This window comes from Ceratotherium simum, chromosome 4 (genome assembly GCF_057802395.1).
Source record: "Ceratotherium simum simum isolate JZ-2026a chromosome 4, ASM5780239v1, whole genome shotgun sequence".
NCBI lineage: Eukaryota > Metazoa > Chordata > Mammalia > Perissodactyla > Rhinocerotidae > Ceratotherium > Ceratotherium simum.
The window spans coordinates 36532664-36550762 of record NC_141903.1 but is presented as its reverse complement, the minus strand read 5'-3'; the positions used below and the strand labels follow the sequence as shown (position 1 = coordinate 36550762).

At 57.1% G+C, this 18099-nt stretch overlaps 3 protein-coding genes across 4 annotated transcripts; all 3 read right to left on the bottom strand.

Moving 5' to 3' along the window:
* Positions 1–2601: 2601 nt before the first annotated feature.
* On the bottom strand, positions 2602–5071 carry MZB1 (marginal zone B and B1 cell specific protein). The gene is made up of 4 exons (XM_004420115.3): positions 4708–5071; positions 3512–3642; positions 3032–3142; positions 2602–2931 (listed from the first exon to the last, which is right to left on the bottom strand). The coding sequence occupies exons 1-4, from the start codon at positions 5047–5049 to the stop codon at positions 2775–2777; spliced, it is 741 nt and encodes a 246-aa protein (XP_004420172.2). The 5' UTR covers positions 5050–5071; the 3' UTR covers positions 2602–2774.
* Positions 5072–6440: 1369 nt separating this feature from the next.
* On the bottom strand, positions 6441–11701 carry PROB1 (proline rich basic protein 1). The gene has a single exon (XM_004420515.3). It carries the CDS (start codon positions 10158–10160, stop codon positions 7104–7106), a length of 3057 nt encoding a protein of 1018 aa, XP_004420572.1. The 5' UTR covers positions 10161–11701; the 3' UTR covers positions 6441–7103.
* Positions 11702–11818: 117 nt separating this feature from the next.
* Positions 11819–17211, bottom strand: SPATA24 (spermatogenesis associated 24). 2 transcript variants are annotated; one of them, XM_004420114.3, is made up of 6 exons: positions 17068–17205; positions 15838–15903; positions 15481–15611; positions 15324–15394; positions 12380–12482; positions 12068–12272 (listed from the first exon to the last, which is right to left on the bottom strand). In XM_004420114.3, exons 1-6 carry the CDS (start codon positions 17182–17184, stop codon positions 12143–12145), a joined length of 618 nt encoding a protein of 205 aa, XP_004420171.1. In that variant the 5' UTR covers positions 17185–17205; the 3' UTR covers positions 12068–12142. The 2 variants fall into 2 exon arrangements, with proteins under 2 accessions (XP_087285852.1, XP_004420171.1); XM_087429726.1 differs by lacking the exon at positions 12380–12482 and having other exon boundaries at positions 11819–12272; positions 17068–17211.
* Between the last annotated feature and the right edge of the window lie 888 nt (positions 17212–18099).

Here is an 18099-nt window from a genome sequence, read left to right as displayed (position 1 = left end):
CCAAGCAACATCTATGTATTGTTGTGTTTAACCTCAGGCACTGGGTGGTTTTTACAGCTGAGGAAACAGATTTAGGAGATAAGATCTGACCAAGGCCACACAGGTAGCAAGATTTTAGAAAACCATTCCTAAAATTCAGGTTGGCCCAAGCTCCTGAGCTCCTGCTGTAAATCATACATTAAATGTGTGATGGGCCAGCCCCGGTGTCCTAGTGGTTAAGTTTGGCACGTTCTGCTTCGGTGGCCTGGGTTTGGTTCCCGGGTGTGGACCTACACCATTCGTCTGTCAGTGGCCATGCTGTGGCTCACATACAGAAAGAGGAAGATTGGCAGGGGATGTTAGCTCAGGGCTAATCTTCCTCAGCAAAAAAAAAAAAAAAAGTGTTAAGGGACTGCCTTCCCCTCCACTGCCACTCACCCCTCAAGGTCCCTGAGGCACACAACAGATGGGCCTCTGAAGAAGGAGCTGCTGAGGCTGGCCCAGCCTTGCTTGTCCCCTGTGTCAGGACAAGGATTCCCTTCCCCTCCCAGCCAGGACTGGCTACATAATTTGTGGGACCTAGTGCAAAATGAAAATGTGAGGCCCCTGTTCCAAAAACATTAAAAATTTTAAGACAGCGCCAGCAGAGCATTAAACAAAATGTAGGGCCTTTCTAAGCACTGGGCCCTGTGTGAATGCATGTCACAGAGCCCCTGAAGTCAGCCCTGGGCCCAGCCTGTCTTCTCCTGGGTGGCCTGGCCCAGCCAGGCCATCGGGCCTGGAGTTGGCTGACGGGGGTTGGGAAGGGCTCAAGGGGCTGAGGCTCCTCAGCTGGTGGGGGCTGGGCTTGCGGTCCCTGGTTCTGCTCTCCTCTGTGTTGCCCCAGCCCAGCCCCAGTCCTCTTAGGGCCCACCTACTTCTGGGTTGCTGTGCTCATGGCTAGGCCCTGCCCCGAGGGCCCACGGGCAGCACTGCTCTCCAGCTGGGCAGCAGCTTCATGCCACAGCCCTGAATCTGTCAGCCTGTCCAGCCTTCAGGCTGTTCCTCTGTCTGCCTACCCTGTCCTCCCCCTTCTTGGCTCCAGCTCCCAGCTTCCAAAGTTGTCTGACCAGTTTGAAGCCTCTAAGCTGCTCCTTAGCACTTTCTTTTTTTTTTTTTTTTGGTGAGGAAGATCAGCCCTGTGCTAACATCTGCCAATCCTCCTCTTTTTTTTTTTGCTGAGGAAGACTGGCCCTGGGCTAACATCCGTGCCCATCTTCCTCCACTTTTATATGGGACGCCGCCACAGCATGGCTTGCCAAGCAGTGCATCGGTGCGCGCCCGGGATCTGAACCGGCGAATCCCAGGCCGCCGCAGCAGAGCGCGCACACTTAACCACTTGCGCCACCGGGCCAGCCCCTCCTTAGCACTTTCTTCCCCACCTTCTCCTCTCCTCTACTCCCCAGGGGGCTGTGCAAACAGAGCCCCAACTATTCCACCAGCACAGTCCAGTAGACACTCAATTCAACTCAAACCACACACCACATACACAGAGACAAGGCCGGGAAGTTGCACATGGTCTCAGATACAGTCACACAAATGGACCCACAACACCCAGGCTCTGATTCAGAGTCTCTCCAAATCACTCCACATAAACAGAGGGCCACACAGGTCCACATCACAGGTCCCAGCTCCACGCTTGATACTACTGGTGGCTCAGCCAGTTCCTGGGCACTGGCTCTCCTCCTGGTGCCTAGGGGTTCTCTCCTGGGGAGAGGGCCAGGGAGGAGGGACCTCAGGCAGATCGGGAACAGGTGATGGAATGTAGGGGGCTGGGCTGCAGTATAGCTCAGAGAAGCTGCAGTGGTCAGGGCCTGCCTGGGGCACCCCCATCCCTCCAGCAAAGACCTTTCCCAACCCCCAAAATCTGAATCTCCTCCCAGCCCTGCCACTACTCAGCCGGGGACTTGGCCTGAGCCTCTTTTGTTGTCTAAGTCTCGGCTTCTGTGTCTGTCAGCTGGGGATTAGAGCCTCTGTTCTGTTCACCTCCCAGGGCTTCCGTGGATCAGAGATACTCACAAAGGCAACTGTGAGTTGTAGCGCCACCTGACCCTAGGTTCCCAGACCCAGGTGGGGCCCTTTCCTCTGTTGCTGAGGAAAGGGCCCTAGGTCAGAATAATTTCTGGGGAGAGCAGGACTTAGCACCAAGACGCTGAATCCAGCCCATTCCAGGAACCCTGCCCTGTCCTGTCCCAGGTGGGCACCTAGGCTCCAACCATGCCAGCTGGGGACAGAGGCAGAGTTTAGGAAGTGAGCAGCTGCTGGGCGTAGGCCCAGTGAGACCAGTGTTCTGGGAGGACACAGATGGTGTGGAGTGGTTGCAGTAGGCGTGTCCACAAGGTAGTGTGCCTGTGGAGTTTTCCTTGGTTTTTCTTTTCTCTCGTCATGGATTGGAGGTTTCACCGTTCATATAACTGCTTCCATATGCCTTTGACAGCTCGCTCACATTTCCAACCATGACAGATCTCACTTACCCTGGGAAACTGTGGGGACATGTATTTGGCCCTCTCTAGGAGCAACATCAGCAGAAACACCAATGTCTGTCCTCCCAGCTGCCCAAACATCTTTTGCAGAGAGAAGTAATTGAGGTACTGGGTTTTATTTGAGTCCAGAGGGGAAGGCCTTGGCCCTTGCCCAGGCCCCAGTGCCCCGAAGCTGGAGGAGGGAGGGAGAGCGGCAGCCTGTAGAAGGGTGTGGGGCAGATCCAGAGGAAGCCGCAGCTCTCTTCAGGGGCTGACCAGGACGGGGAAGAAGGACTAGAGCTCTGCCCTGGTGACTGGCACCTCCTCTGAGCATGCTCCCCGGCGGCCTCCACACAGCAACGCCTCCAGAGCCCCTGCACCTTGTTGATGGGCTTCATAGATCTGGTCTTCTCCAAACTCCCCCAGGTAGTGCAAACATGTCGAGGAGAGCCTAGGGGAGTCCAGCGGGAGCTTCAGGCTCTGCCCAGCCCACAGAGGGGGAGACCAAGGCCCCAAGGGCTCCATCCCACCCCTTACCCTCTTGTCATTACCTGGTGGGCCAGGGGCCCCCCGTGATCATCACGCTGATGCCTGGCTCTGGCCCATTGCTTAGCCCCGGGCCCGTAAGACGTTTCACCTGGTTCACTTCTCGGACCCCATAGCTGGAGGCAGTGGGGAGGGGAGGGATACAACATTAGTGGGAGCCTGGCCAGTGAGGGACCCACCTCCACATGAAGCTGGGAACACTAGGCATTTGCTGAGTTCAGTGCCCAGACTCTGATCCTCCCTGATGTAAAACTGAGGACCAGAGAGGGGAAGCTCCTGGCCCAAGGTCACACAGCAACGTTGTCCCCTGGCCACCTACCCTTCTACTTGCTCCCAGCTCCAGAGCTCAGACTTTGTCTCAGACAGCCCTGTACCTTGGACCAGAGCCTAGTGGAGTCTGTGTGCAGTGTGAGTGGGAGAGTGGGAACCTCCACCCATCAGCACTGCCCCTGGAGGAGGAAGATAGGGCTGGATTTTCAACTCACTCCTGCCAGGTCTGGGAGCAGCTGCAGCTCCCGTCCAGGACGTCTGTGTATACTGACTCGCTCAGCACCTGCTGCCCCCTGGAGTCCTGGGTGTGAAGCTTGGCTTCTGCCTTTGCCAGATGTTGCTGCATCTGGAACAAGGAGGGGCTGAGAATCAGGGCTTTGGGGCTGCTCAGTGGTGGGGAGGGGAGGACAAGAGCCTGGGTCTCTGGGGGAGAATGAGGTGGCAAGGGAGCCTTTTGAGCAGGAAGCACCTGTGAGGCAGACTTCACAGCCCTCCCCTAGGTACCGAAAGCTGGGACCCGGCGAGCTAAGGCAGGACCCACTTCCCTGGGATGGGGTGGATGGGCGGGAAAAGCTGAGGTGGAAGGTTAGGCCTGGGCACGGGGGCGCCTCCCCTAGGGCACACCTGCCCGTCAGCATAAGCTATTTTAAACCACAAGAATGAGGAAAGAAAAAACCCAGCCCAGGCTTTAATGACACGTGTACTGATAGGCTCCCCTCCCCACACAGAGGTACTCGGGCACACTTGAAGTTTTGTGTGTGAACTCAGACACACACATACTCATACATTCATGTACTCAACACACATGCACACATATACCAATGCTCCCCAGTCATGACTTTTTTGTGTGTGTGTGAGGAAGATCAGCTCTGAGCTAACATCCGTGCCAATCCTCCTCTTTTTGCTGAGGAAGACTGGCCCTGGGCTAACATCTGTGCCCATCTTCCTCCACTTTATATGTGACGCCACCATGGCATGGCCTGACAAGCTGTGCCTCGGTGCATGCCCGGGATCCGAACCCGGGCCGCCAGCAGCAGAGCGCATGCACTTAACCGCTTCGCCAAGGGGCCGGCCCCTCCCCAGTCATGATTTGGGAAGGAATCCAGACCTAAGGATGGGCCTGGAAAGGGAGGAGTCTCAGAGGACAAGCTGGTGACTCCCTGGGGTCTCAAGGTACTGTGGGGTGTCCCAGATTATCTGCTCTCTGTTGGGCAGACAGATGGATAAACTGAGGCATGGAGGTTCAGGTGAGGTGAAGATGACAATATCATGAAAGGCTGAGTCTAGCTCGATGCCTGCAAGTGGGGGTTTGGGGATCAAAGGCCAGTGGTGGAATCTGAGGTAGATGGAGTGGTCTGGCTTGAGGAGGGGCCTGGGCAGGGGCAGGGGAACTGCTGGGGGAGGGACTCACCTGGTAGGCCACCGCCCTGCAGGCATCACAGCGCAGGTGAACAGGCATGTGAGCTGAGTACTTCTCCTCCTCATCGAGCTGTGGGGCAGTGGCCGTGAGCGGGGCCCTGTCCCCAAGGCCCCCTGGGATAGCCCAGGCCCCCAGCAGCAGCAGTAGCAGTGGCAGCGACAGCCTCATGGTCCGTGGAGCTGGCTCAGTGAGTATGGGCTGTGGTTGGGGTGCAGGTGTGCATGTGCGTGTGTGCAGTGGAGGCCGCCCCGGAAAGCCTGGCCCAGACCAATGGGGAACCGACACCTCACCCCTCCCGTTCTCTCCCTTCCCCCAGGGCCCTGGGGACACCATGTTTGCACCTCCTCTAGTGGGACCACGGCTCCAGCCAACTCAGCTCCATTTCACGCATAGGGAACAATGAGGCAAGCAGAGGGGCTGGGCCTGGGCAAGGACACCTGGGCTCTGAGACCTCCCACATCCTGGGATCTGGCCACGTGGCGAGCACTGTGCTGAGCACCTTGGGGGAGGAGGTGGTTGTCACTGTCACCTTTACTCTTGAGGACACGAAGGCTCAGAGAGAAGTGACAAATCCAAGGTCACACAGTTAGAGGGGCCATGCTGAGATTGGCACCCAAGCCTGATTGACCCCAAAGCCCACTGGCCACTCAGCCATCAGGAGGGATGAGGCCACAGGTGTGGTTACCAGCCTAGGGCTCCCTCCCTGAGAGGCAAGTCTGCTGAGACAGGGACCCCACAGTGTGTAAAAGACACACATGGTCTCCTTCCCTGTGCCCTAAGATCCCCTCCACCCAGGCCATACCCAGGCAGGGAAGGGCATTGTAGGGGGTGGTAAGGGGCCGCGGCAGGAAATCAGACACCTTACACCAGTTGTTCCAGCCATCATGGCTCATTGAGTGAGTGATTTATTGCACACCAGCATGAGGTGAGGGGTCCAGGAGTGGCCCAGGGCCCTACATGCCATCGGAACCAGCGTCTCCGGCCACAACAAGATGTCCTGGTTATTCTGACTCATAGTTCTCCCAGTCAGCTTCCAGCCCAAGGCAGGGGGCAGGGACTCCATGGGACCCGGGTCCCCCAGAGGCCTGGAACTTAAGGAAGGCATTGATCTCCATCCCTAACACTGCTTCTAATGGGAACTGTTCTTCCCCAAACTCATCCCATCACATACCAGTCCAGCAAGGCCCGGCCGCTTCAAGCTCAGAATTACACACAGAGCCCTACACAGAACACCTCCCACCCCACGCATCTCCCTCTGCTCTCCTCAGAGGCTCCTAGAATCTCCAGGCAATTGGAACATAGGCCCTGTCCCTTCCTTTGCTGTGACCATAGGAAGAGCCAGCTCCTGTCTGGGCATAGTTGCTACATCTGTTACTAGGGGAGTGGAACCAGCTAAGGGCTCCAAGTCTCTCTGGCCTGCCCCACACAAGTCATCCCTTCTACCGCCAGCCCTAACCCACCCTCCACCCCACCCAGAGGTGTCAAGAGGCTCCTCTGGGACAACAGTTCAACCATCCTCCCTGCTTGTATGCCCTTCCTGATGACTCACTTCATCTGCCCCCTACCCTAGGTAGGAATGGCTGAAGCCCCCACTTCTGGGCCCAGGATGAGCCAGCTCAGCTCTGAGGGCTTAGAGAAGCCAAGTCAGAGGCTGGGGTTGAGAGGAGAATGAGAGATGGGGCTCCCAGCTGGAGACTACAGCCACCTCCCCTCCCCCATCCCCCATTATCCCCACTCCAAATCCGGGGCTCACCCTCCACAGCCCCTGCATGTTACTTCCCTACTCCATCTCCACCTGCTGTCCCCACAGCTCCCTTTCTCAGACCCAGCCTGGCCTGGGGGCTGCACTAGCCACTTTCTGCCACAGCCTCCCAGGCCAAGGTTCAGATCCTCTTCCAAAAAATAACGGATTTGATAGCCCCAGTCCTTCTCCCTCCATCCCACCAGCTAGTCTGCTCCACGGCAGCTGGGCCCACCTTCAGGGAGGGACAGACAGCTCACTACCTCTGGGGGCAGCCCTGTCCCCTGCTGCTCCCATTTCCTGCTGCTCCTCCAGAACCCCAACACCCCCTCAGGTCGGCTCCTGGGGACATGTCCTAGGACTCCTCATTTTTACACACACACAAAAACACAGCACACTATGGGAATGCTTGGGAAAGGGGTATACAATTTTGTTGGGGGAGGAAGCAGGCAGCCATTTCCCAAGCTCCAGCTCCATCAGCCCCAGGTGTCTCAGATACATTGTCTGAAGGTAACTGCTGGTCTGAAGACCGATGGGATGGGTAAAAGAAAGAGGTAATAGAAGGCAAGGAGGGCAGGGGACAGGATGCTAGAACCTCCAAGGCCATCAACAGGCCCCAACACCATGGGGATCAGGCCCTGCGGCCTCACCCCGGGAACAAGGAGCCCTTGCCGGGCTGAGCAGGACCGGAGCTGGAGAGCGGAGCACAGAGCAACAGAGGAGGTGCGGGGCTAGGGGTCCCACTTACTGGCAGGTAGTACATCCCGTCCAGGGGGCCCACCTCAGAGGCCCAGGGTAGCTGAGGGCCGCTGAAGGCCGGTGGGCCCGGGGATGGCGGCAGTGAGAGACCAGGGATAGGCCCATAGGCAGGCGGGTAGAGGCCGGGGCCCAGGGCCAGCGGGGTGTAGACTCGGCGGGCTGGCCCCTGGGGCGAGGGCGGCAGCAGCACCTCCACGTACTGCCCACTCTCGGGGTCAAAGAGAAGCCGCAGCCGAGGCTGCCGCGGCGCCTCCACAAAGTAGTAGCGGCCGCTCTCGGGGTCCACCAAGACCTTCCCCGGGTGCGCGGCCCCGGGCAGCCTGCGCGCCCCCTGGGAGGGGCCTTCCGAGTACCGGTCCATCGGAGGCGCCGAGGCAGCGCGGGCCTGGGGCGGGGCCGTTCTGCTAGCCGACGCCTGGGGCTCCCGCGGGAAGGGCGCCTGGACCGCGGTCGCGGGCTCGAGGGCCGAAGGGGGTGTCTCCCGTTTGGGTGCTATCCGAGGGCTCGGGCTAGGGTGCGCCTGCGGGGAGCTGGGGCGGGATGGTCGGGGAGGTGGGGCCCCTGCCGGCCCTATGGTGGACCGCTGGGGTGAGGGGCGAGCGCCGCCTAGAGGGCTGGTCCGACCCTCGCCGTCGGGGACGAGGCGCTGGGCCTCAGCCTCCCGGTTCTCTCCACCAGGAGCGCGCACCAGGACTCCCCGGGTTCCCTCCGGCCGGCGGCCCAAGGCCAAGGCACCAGGTAGGCGGATCTCTGTGCGCGCGAAGGGTTTCGCCGTGCTGTTCTCTGCTCTCCGCCGCAGGACTCCGTTGGGCTGCGAAGCGTCCCGGGGGACAGTGTCGGGGGACGGCTCTGGGGGCTCGTAGGGGTGCGACACGATCGGCAGAAAGTCCTTGAGAAAAACGGAAGTGTAGTGAGCTGGGGCGTGGGACCCCAGCGCCTGGAGCTCTTGCGTCTTGGATGAACCGCCCTCCTCCCCGCGGGGGTCCGCAGGAGGCGCAGGCGGCCCTGAGCCTGGGGTGTCTGCCGGAAAGCTTGGCGCGTATGTGGTCTTCACTATCTTGCGCACGTCGCGGGGCCTCGGAATGGCCACGCGCGGCCGCCCCGAGGCCGCTTCTCCAGGGCCCAAGGCTTCCGGGCGCGCATCGGCATCCACGGTGCCCACGAGACGATTGAGGGGTAGCTCGGGTGCAGCCACCTGTGGCGACACCTGACTGCCTAGGATGGCAAGATGTGGCATCTCCCGCGTGGAAGGACTCTGCGCCTCTGTTAGCTCTGGAGTCCCGGGTGCGGAAGGCGTGGGCGGCGCCAGTTCTTCTTGAGCTAAGCCATTCAGAGCTTCCTGCGTAGATACTACCGATGAGCCCTGCACTGTGGGATCCCAAGTCTCTTGGGGCGATGGGCTCCACGTCCCAATAGGACGATCTGGGGCCTCCCATGAGGACAAGGCCCGCGGGGACGGGATCCTACTCCCCTCTACCGTATCCTCGACTGCCGGATGCGGAACCTCCCACGAGGAAGGAGCTTCGGGAGATGGGCTTCTTGCCCTGGCAACACTCTGATTCCACTGGGACGGGGTCGGAGGCGAAGGGCTCCTTCTGCTGACAGTTTCCTTGAGGACAGGATCCTGATTTTCCCATGCGGAGGATGCCTCGGGGAACGACGGGCTATTCGCCCTCTGAATAGCCCGATTCCACGGAGACAGGTTCTGGGGAGACCGGCAGTGAGGACCCCGCATCGTCCCATTTGGAGCCTGCCACAGCGGGGACGGGCTCCTCGGCCTCACAGTCTTACTCGGAGCTTCCCAGGGGGTCCTAGACTCGAAAGGCGGACTCTGTGCCCTCAGGACGGTTCGATCCAGAGTCTCTCGCGGGAACTGAGTCTCAGGTTCTTGGTTGTGTGCCTCCTGGGTCTTCTCCCCTGACCGCAGGAAGATGCTGGAACTAACCGGACCCAGCGGCTCGGTCCCGGGCGCGGGCTTGTCGCGCCGGATTGCACGCTCGCGGAGGCTGGGCCACGGCCGTGGGGCCCTGGCGGGGGCTGAACTACACTGCACGCGAGGTGGCCGAGACCTGGCCTCCTCCAGGACCACTCGAGTACTGCGGGCCGTTTCTCGGGTCGCAGGCTCTAGCCGTCCCGTGGGTCTGAAGGTGGCACTGCTCGTGGCAGGGGTCGTGGGGCTCAGTTTTCTGGCTAGCACCGTCTGCACGAGGCCTGCGGCGGCCTGCAGGCGGCCCAGAGACTCGTCCAGGGAGCCGGTGCGCAGGAGCAGTCGGGGGCGTGGCGCGCCGGCCTCTCTCGGGGGACTCCGGGGCCGGGGGCGCAGCTCGATCTGCCGCTTGGGCACCGTCCGGGGCCTGGCGGGAGCGGCATGCTCCTCCAGCGCCACCTCCACACACTCGAACTGCGCTGGGGTGGCAGGACTCGGCCGCAGCTCCAGGTAGGTGGCCCAGCGGGAGCCACCGTCGGGGGCCTGGGGCTGAGGTGCAGGGGGGGTGGGAGACGTGGACCCGGGAGGAGAGAGGCTGCGGAAGGCCCGCGCCGTGAGCTGTTGCACCTCGCTATCCGCCGCGTCGGAGCGGCTGAAGAGGGGCCCGGCGCCGAAGATGACTTCCATCTCCCCCGACGGCAGCATGCGCAGCTGGGGCTGGGGTGGCCGCGGGCCCGAGCCCGGGCCTCGCGGGAAACCCGAGCCGGGCCCGAGCTGCTGGCGGCTATTCTGGGCGCTGACGGACAGGCGAGGCTGCGCGCCCGCCCCCAGCGCAGGGGCCACTCCGGGCCAATTCGCCCGGCCCTCCGCGTCCGGCCCAACGTCCGGGGGCTCTGGAGAACCCGGAGCCGTGTGGTAGGAGCCTGACGAACCGGAGGAGTCCTGGCGCCGCGCGGAGGCCGCGGGCAACCGCCCGAGGAGCCCGCGCAGGGCTGGCAGGGCGAGCGCGGTCAGCATGGTGGGGCCGGACGCGGCGCACTACCTCCCTCGCATTCGCCTCCGCTGCTGCAGCGGCCGCCCGCACTGTCCCCGCCCCGCCCGCGGATGCCGTGGGGTCACCCCGCCTTAAAGCGGCCGCATCCACTCCTGAGCCAGCGGCGTCGGCAGCCAGAGGGACCTGGGCGTTACCCTCCCACCCCCTTCTCCTCTGGCGCGGGCCGGAGTGCCTAGGTGGCACTCCAGGCTTTGGCTGACAGAAAGGTGAGGGGAAGGCAGGCGTCCAACTTGGAACCAGGAGCTAGGCCCAACACCACTCATCACAGGTGAGGAAACTGAGGCTGAGTGGGGACCTGCCTGAGGTCAAGCACTATGGCAGGTGGATCAGAGTGTGAGCTAGGGGACCAGACCTTCAGGCCAGGCAACTCAGGTCCTACTAGCAATTTCGTCTTTCCCTCAGCCCCCAGCATCTTCCCATCATCACCTTACACCCTCCTCTCTGGCCCTCTCATCACCTGTCCCAGCTAGAGCTCATAGGGTGTACCCACCACCTTCCTTGACCCCTCACCCCATAATCTTTGATAGATGAGCATCACTTGGAGGGCTCCCCCACTCCAAAAGTTGTACTGGGGCCTCAGGAAGGTGCTGTCCCTGGGTGGATCTATTGCCTTTAGTGGGAACCTATTGGAAAGAGCTGGAGAGGACAGCTCTAGCTTTTATAGGCTGCCTTTGCAACAGAACAAGCCCTGGAAGCTGATGTGGGGTCTCTTAGGAACCTTTAGGCTACCTGTGGTCCCCTCTCTAAAGCCCCTCTGAGGCAGGAATAGCCCTGTGCTCCCCCAAGCACTCACAAGACCCTCACTCCAGCCCCCACCACCTCAGGACTTGCTCTGGGGACAGGCACTGGTGGGGAAGTAGCGACCACCTGTCACTGTTCTGGGACAATGACAATGGGTACCACTTGCCCTTAAACTTCTGGCTTCAAGGTCCTGCTATGACTCAGGCCCCAGCTGGCCTTGGAGCAAGAGCACTGGCCCCTCCTGCACTCATCCTCACAATGACCCAGGAAAGGCTAGACTCGATAAATCTCACTCGGCCTCCTCTGAGTGGGGCCCCTGCCTGAGTGTGTCCCCATGGTCACCTAGCCATCAATGAGCGCTTTCTGAGAGAATCAAGCCTGTCCATCACATCCAGCCCTGCATGTGCAACGTCAGCAAGTTATAGCCCCTTCATAGACTGTTTTCCCACCTTAAAAATAGAGCATTGTCCTTTTCCCTTCTTCCCATTTGTGAAGCCTGATAAGCTTCTGTCTGGGGGAAGTATAAGAAGGTACAAATGTGAATCACAGGTATAACATTTCTGTTATATGATGGAAACTGATTTCCCAAATCATTGTGGTCCTGGAAACCCACCGTCTTTAACATCTCTGGTCAGGGCTACACACCCTCATCCACACACACACACACACACAGCCCTTCCTGCTCTACGGCCAAATTGGGAGAGTTAAATTTATCAGGGCACTGGGAGTGGGGTAGGGTGTTACTGGGGTAACCAGGGCTGTTTATATTGGGAGGGATTAAATACAGAGAGTAACAAGGGACACTGCCTACTAGACAACAAAGTAGTCCTGCCCTAGGCTACAACCCTATACCCCAACTACTACCCAAGGGAGGGAGGGAAGTAGCAGGGGCTGAGGGCTGGAGCAGCATCCTTTTCTGAGCCTAGGGCTCACTGGCCTGGGAGGTGGTGGTCCAAGGCCTGTTCCCCACCCAGTCCCTGGTAACTTGATTCTCACTTAGGTCACCGAGGCCCAGGAGGCAGGCAGGGAAGAAATAAGGAGAGTACCTTCTGCCTCTTCCCCTGCCCCTTCCCTGAGGGCCAGGCCACTGGTGAGGCCTGGGTTGGGGTGACCCACAGGGATAGGAAGGTTCAGGATGGGGACCCCCACAGCAGAGAAGGCAGAGTCGGCATTACAGCCAGACAACAGGAAGGCGACGACCATTTTATTTTTCCCTGGGACGCTGGTGGCTCCGGGCCTGACGCGTCCCTGAGGCTTTCTTATGCTTCTGGTCCAGCACCTGGGCCATGTAGTTCTCCTGCTGCTTCTGGATCCGGAAGTCAGACATGTGATTCCTGTAACGGAGCCAGCTGGGCGTGGGCTGGGGACAGCCCAGGGTAGGGGCCAGAGGTCTAGCTTCCTGCTTCCATCAACAACCCCCAGCCTGGCCCAGACCCCTCACCTGAAGATCTGTTTCTGCTGGCTGATAACTTGCTGCAACTCCTTAATCTCATTCTCTTTGCCATTAAGTATATCTTCTTGCTTTATAATGTGAGACTCAATTTCTGTGGGGGAGAGAGGCAGGGAGGAGGGGTGGTTCCCGTCCCATGGGCTCCTTCCTGAGTCTTTTCAGAACCTGGCTCCCCCCACCCAGGGATTCTCCATGAGTAGTTGCTAATACTTTAGTAAGAATGAGTTTATTATGGAGTCGTGACAGGGTGACGGTGGGGGCACAATGTCTGATGACTGTGTCAGTGACTTCACAATTCTATTCTGGACCAGGTGACTCGCACGAGGGCAGGCCAAGGCCCTTGGAGAGAGGTGGGCAGCCCCACCCAAAGGCAGGAGAATGAAGGGCTCCTGCTTTCAACTCGTGCAGATCTTTACAGATGTTACCTCCTTGGCCAGTCCCTTCCTAGTCAGAAATTACAACCCTTCCCAATACTATCCCTTTCTCCTGCTTTATTTTTCTTCTTAGCGCTTATATCTAATATATCATATATTTTACTCATTTGGCTTCTTCCCTACTAGGATGTAAGGTCCACAAGGACAAGGATTTTTGTTTTATTCACTGCTTTAACTCGAAGGCCTAAAACAATCCCTGGCACACAGTAGGTGCACAATAAATTTATGTGTGGAATGAATGAACAGGAGGTCCCTTGGGAGGTTAGGACTTAGAAACATCACCTAGTTAAGTCATCTCAATCCAACCAGACCTACTGAAGGCCAGCTGGACACCAGCCCTGTGCTAGGGCCTCAGGGGAGAAGACAGGGTCCCCGCCCTGGAGGAGGCAGCTCCTGAAAGATGAGTTAAGACGCAGGAACTGATCAGAGAACAGAAGGAGGTGACGTTTCAATAAAGTTAATACTGATGAGACAGTATTATTACTTTGGGCAAGTTGCCTCCTTTTTCAGACCCATGTCTTCCTCTGTAAGATGGGGACAGAGACAGCCCCTATTCCACAGGGGAGTGGGAGGATCCAGGGAGATAGTGGTGGCAAAGCTTACCCCCAAATTAAGTGCTCATTAGATGCAAGGATGATTTTTGTGTCTTGGGTCAAAATCCAATGAGGCTGTAGTGATCTGGTGCTTCATTTATATAACTGTCCCTCAGGCAGCCCTGGAAAATTCTGATCCTCACAGAAAGAAAATCCCACTGCCTTTAAAGATGGGACAAAGATTAACTAGAACACAAGCTCTGAAAATGCAGAAATACTGAAGCACGTAAGGTTTCAGAAGAGAAGACCTGGTGAAAAGTTAAGGTACCGCATGGAAAAGAGGAAAGAAACAGAGACACAGGTGAAGGAAGAGAATGAAAAGCTGAGGTCAGTGGGTTAGAGGACCAGGCCTTTTGAACCTCCTTCCCCAGGTCATCCAGCTAATCCAGACTGATTGCTTGTGAAGTTCTTTTGGGAAAAGGCATCAGAAATTTGTGTGAATCTTTAAAAATAAATGAGAAAAGATTCAAAAATTTTAAATAAATGGCACCCAATGAAAGAATGGTTAGAAAATCCATTTGAGAAGAATAATGAACTATGTAAGTGTAAAAGCAGACACACACAAAGGCAGGTGGGGTCACAGGCCAGGGTGAGGCTCAGGTCACCAGGTCTGTGCCCCACTGGAGGGATTCAGGACATTCTGGGGGGAGGCAGCCAGGCTCTATCTCCATGACTCAGACACACCTTCCACAAGCACACAGAGCCCTGCGGCCTTGGCTGATCTCTAGGAAATTCCCTAGAGGAAAGATGTCTCTAGTACCACCAGGAAAGAACCCTAGGTTCCTTTTAGGGAAGTGGGGGGATGCCCAGGGAGAGAGAAAGGACTGAGGTCCAGTGGCCTGGGGTATGGAGGTAGTGACTGCCTGTTGGGCCCCAGGAGGCCAAACAACCATGAGGCCTGTCCATCCACCCCCTTGATCTGGCCACCTGGGCTGGCATCCTACCAGTGAGAGTATTCACCAGGGGAGGGAGAGGGCTGGATTGGTCGGTAGGAGTGCCCAAGGCTTCAGGTGGGAGCCCATAAGGAGAGACCTTGAACCTGTTTGGGGCTTGGGCTCTGGTCTCTGGCCTACTCAAAATCTGTTGCAGTGTAGGAAGCAGATGTTGCATATAGAATTTACACCCACTTCTTAAACTAGGTAAGGGGAATTCAGCATTCTGGGAAGATGAAAGGGGTTTCTGAGGTCTAGGGACACTGAGTAGCTGACTGGAAGTACCCCACAACTCACAGCACCAACTGAGCCAACAAGTGGCCACAGGCATCTGCATACAGCAGAGGTGAAAACTAATGGCACACAGACATTTTTTACTTGGCCCATACAATATGTTTAAAATTTCTAAATCAGTTGTCAACACTAAAAAGTCAGAAAAGCTGCCATTAAAGCCTGGATTTCAGTTTCTTTTTTAAAGATCTAACAATACTGGGCCCCCATTCCCATAGCAGAGGTGCTAAGCCCTTGAGAGGGGGCATGGCTCTCTGTACCACCACAGTCCCCACTTCTCCCTATTAGGTCCCCAACCCTGAGACTAAGGGTCAGCTCCCAAATAGGACTGTGCTTGCCCTGTTGTTCCTCTTGTAACAGTTATGAGTAAAGTACACTATTTCTAATACCCATCAAAAGTGGGAAAACAAAAGGTGGACTAAGAAGGTTGTATGTTTCAAGAAAAATGGGAGCGAGCCCGTTCCTTTATGGCCATGAAGAATATTGTACACCAACTGCTTCCCTCATTTCCGTGGCCTGCCTGGTCCCTGAAGACCTTTGCGAAGGTGTGGCCCGCCTGGGCCTGCCTGTATCCTCAGCCGGGGACAGAAGTTGGGGTGAAACCCTGCCCTGGACACGGGCACCAGGCTGTTAGGGAAAAGCCCATGTATGTAAGCATGGGGGGCAGCGCGGGCCTCCCGCCTACCATTGCATTTGGTGATGAGCTGGTCCTTCTTGCTGGACTCCTGCAGGGCTCTGCTCTTGACACTGGAGAGCCTGGGTGGAGAAGAGAAGAAAGGATGGGAAGGGTGACAGGCAGACGAGACCTCCAACCTTCACCCCCTCTACCAAGGCCCACTCACGCCTTTTCAAAGGCCAGCTTCTCTTTCTCCAGCTGTTTAGACAGCACCTCTACCTCTCCGAGGGCAAACTGCAACTTCTCCTCTTCCTTGGCCAGGAGGACCTTGGTCTTGGCATGGGCAGCTTTCTCTTCCTGCAGGGGCAGCAGCAGTGACCTCATTACCCCAAGCCACCCTGGGTTACCTAGGCTCCCTTAACCAGCCCCCTTTCTCTGAAGGGCACATAGAAGCCATACAGGAAGATTCTGTCTTCACTACTGGGGCCGGAGGCTCTCAGAGGCCAATACTCAATGACTCTGCCCAGTCACAGAGATCCTGGGAAATGGGGAAGATTAGGAGCCTGCAGAGGCCATTACTTACCACCAGCTTCTTCTCCACTGCCTGGAACTCTTCTTTACTGACAAAATTTTCATCCTGGAGAACCATCTGCAACAGAGCCTGGCTCAGGGAGGGCCTGGGGCTGGGGTGGGAGGGGTGCCCTCTAGGGACCAGGACCAAGGACAGAAAATGGGATGATGCCCAGGGCACCTAGGATGAGACTTGGGCCCAGAAGGGAGAATTCCGTTCCACAAGATTCACAGAGGCTCAGCTCTAGGTTCTGCCTTCAAGGAGCAACCAGCCTCATGGAGGAGATAGCCCCTGGCCAGCACTTCTAACATGGGGTGTACTATGATGTAGAAGCACAAAGGACTGCCCAGAGGAGGCCCCTGACTTGGCCTGGGGAAGGGTCAGAACTGCTTCTGGAGAAGGGGATGTCAGACCTGAGATCTGACTGCTAAACAAGGGTCAGCCAGAAGAAGAGAGGTGGAAGAGAAACGTGTTCCAGATGGTGAGAACACACACGCAAAGGCCAGCTGCCAAGAGAAAGACTGGGTCCCTTAGGGAACTGAAGGTAATTCAGTGCCTAGAGCTGCATACAGCCATTAGAATGAGAAATAAATGTAATGTCAATTTTATTTCTGAGATGGAGATCTCTCCCCACCTTCTTATCAGGAAAGAAAACAAAAACAGAAAAACCATGAACTCTAGTTGACCACGATTTTACCATGCCTGTGCAGGTAATCTGTGGCTCCAATGATTTGCACCCATGAACTGGGGTTTGATTGAGAAGGCAAAAGCAAAGGGGCATAAAGGGGATGGAAGCCCTTAAATTCACGTGTGCAAGAGCCAAACCTGTGCTTATTGCATTCAGCATGGCACTGCATTAGACACTGCGGAGGGGCTGTCCATGATAGAAAAGATGTTATAATTTCTCGGCCTGCACACGAGGGCCTTGGGAAGTCAGTAAAGTCATCTCCAATTAGAAATGGGGAAACTGAGGCTCAGTATCTACTGGGCCCTGCACAATCAGGCAAAGAGAGTAGAGAACAACTTGATTTTGATTGAAATTCTGTGGTAAATATTCATAAAGACTCTGACCCTTTCTGGCTCCACCTCTACCAGCCAGCACACCTCTGGGCCCCGCCTCCTCCTGGTGACGCCATTGAGAACGTGCTCCCTGCACGCCCCTGGCATCTGGACAGGGTCTGGCCCCGCCCCCACCACTTTGGCGTCCAGTCCGGCCTCTCCTCCAGCTCTCTGGCTGCGTACCACGTTCCTCAGCTGGTGGATCAGTTCCTCCTGAGACTCAATCACGTCCCGCAGTTGATCGAAGGCGAGACATACCGATCCTGACCCCCACTGCGAACACCCCAGGGGCGTCGCCATCTTTCGCCCCCACCAGCTCGTTGGAAATGGCCGCCCCTGGGAGCCTCACCACCGTCGCCCACCAATGAGAATGCGACGCCACAGAGCACCCTGGCAACGTGGGGCGGGGACTTCCTTTGTTAGCGGCGATGGGGCCCGCCTCTTAAAGGAGCCGCCGGGGCCAGGGGAACCTCTCATAACCCTTAGGGCTTTAAGTCCAAAGGAAATTTGCCCATCTGTTTTATCTTGTGTTTCTCACTTAGTCCTGCGGAGCAGGCAGAGCCCGGCTTATACTTCCTTTAAGGCCCAGTGAACAGGCAACACTCAGACACCAGCCCTCAGCCTTCTCCCAGGGCTTGTTAACATGCAAGACCGTGAAGCAAGAGTCACCTAAAGCAACCTCTGCGTCTTGAGCTTCACATGCCTCTTTCTCCCACCCTAATCTCTAAATTTCCCCCAGAGTATGAGAATCTAGCCTCCTGTGATCTCTCTTCCTCCTAGGGACACACTTAGTACTTAGGGGACCTGAGCCTAAGCAATGAAGGACAGCTCAAGAACAGAAAAGGGGAGTGGCCTTACCCAAAATAAGAGTTCTCATACTCTTATGTACCAGGCTCTGAGCAGCCACACTGGAACCATGTGCGACCACGTCAAGGTGCTGGGAAGGGCCCTGAAGAGCCTGAAGTCATTAGGGAACTGAAGTGGGGCATGAAGGAGACTTCTAAAACGGAAGTAGGGAAGGATAAGGTGATTACACGTCTTCACCAAATCCCCATTGAGGGCTTTTTTCTGAAACCCTAATAAGATTAAGCTTGGGGAAAATCAGAGCTAAAATTTACTGTTTTGTGGTACCATTATGCCTTGTTAGTATTATTTCATGTGATCCTCATAATAACCTTGGGAAGTAGGTTTTAATGTCCCCATTTTACAGATGAG

Bases quoted from the DNA above. Each gene is read 5' to 3' on its own strand.
- MZB1 (XM_004420115.3), bottom strand. From the start codon at position 5,049: ATGGTGTCCCCAGGGCCCTGGGGGAAGGGAGAGAACGGGAGGGGTGAG. The intron at 3,643-4,707 runs GTGAGTCCCTCC...TCCTTGTTCCAG, and splicing joins GCAGGGCGGTGGCCTACCAG to ATGCAGCAACATCTGGCAAA. The intron at 2,932-3,031 runs GTAATGACAAGA...GGACTCCCCTAG, and splicing joins GGGGGCCCCTGGCCCACCAG to GCTCTCCTCGACATGTTTGC.
- PROB1 (XM_004420515.3), bottom strand. From the start codon at position 10,160: ATGCTGACCGCGCTCGCCCTGCCAGCCCTGCGCGGGCTCCTCGGGCGG.
- SPATA24 (XM_087429726.1), bottom strand. From the start codon at position 17,184: ATGGCGACGCCCCTGGGGTGTTCGCAGTGGGGGTCAGGATCGGTATGT. The intron at 15,904-17,067 runs GTACGCAGCCAG...GCTCTGTTGCAG, and splicing joins TCCACCAGCTGAGGAACGTG to ATGGTTCTCCAGGATGAAAA. The intron at 15,612-15,837 runs GTAAGTAATGGC...CTGCCCCTGCAG, and splicing joins CAGTGGAGAAGAAGCTGGTG to GAAGAGAAAGCTGCCCATGC.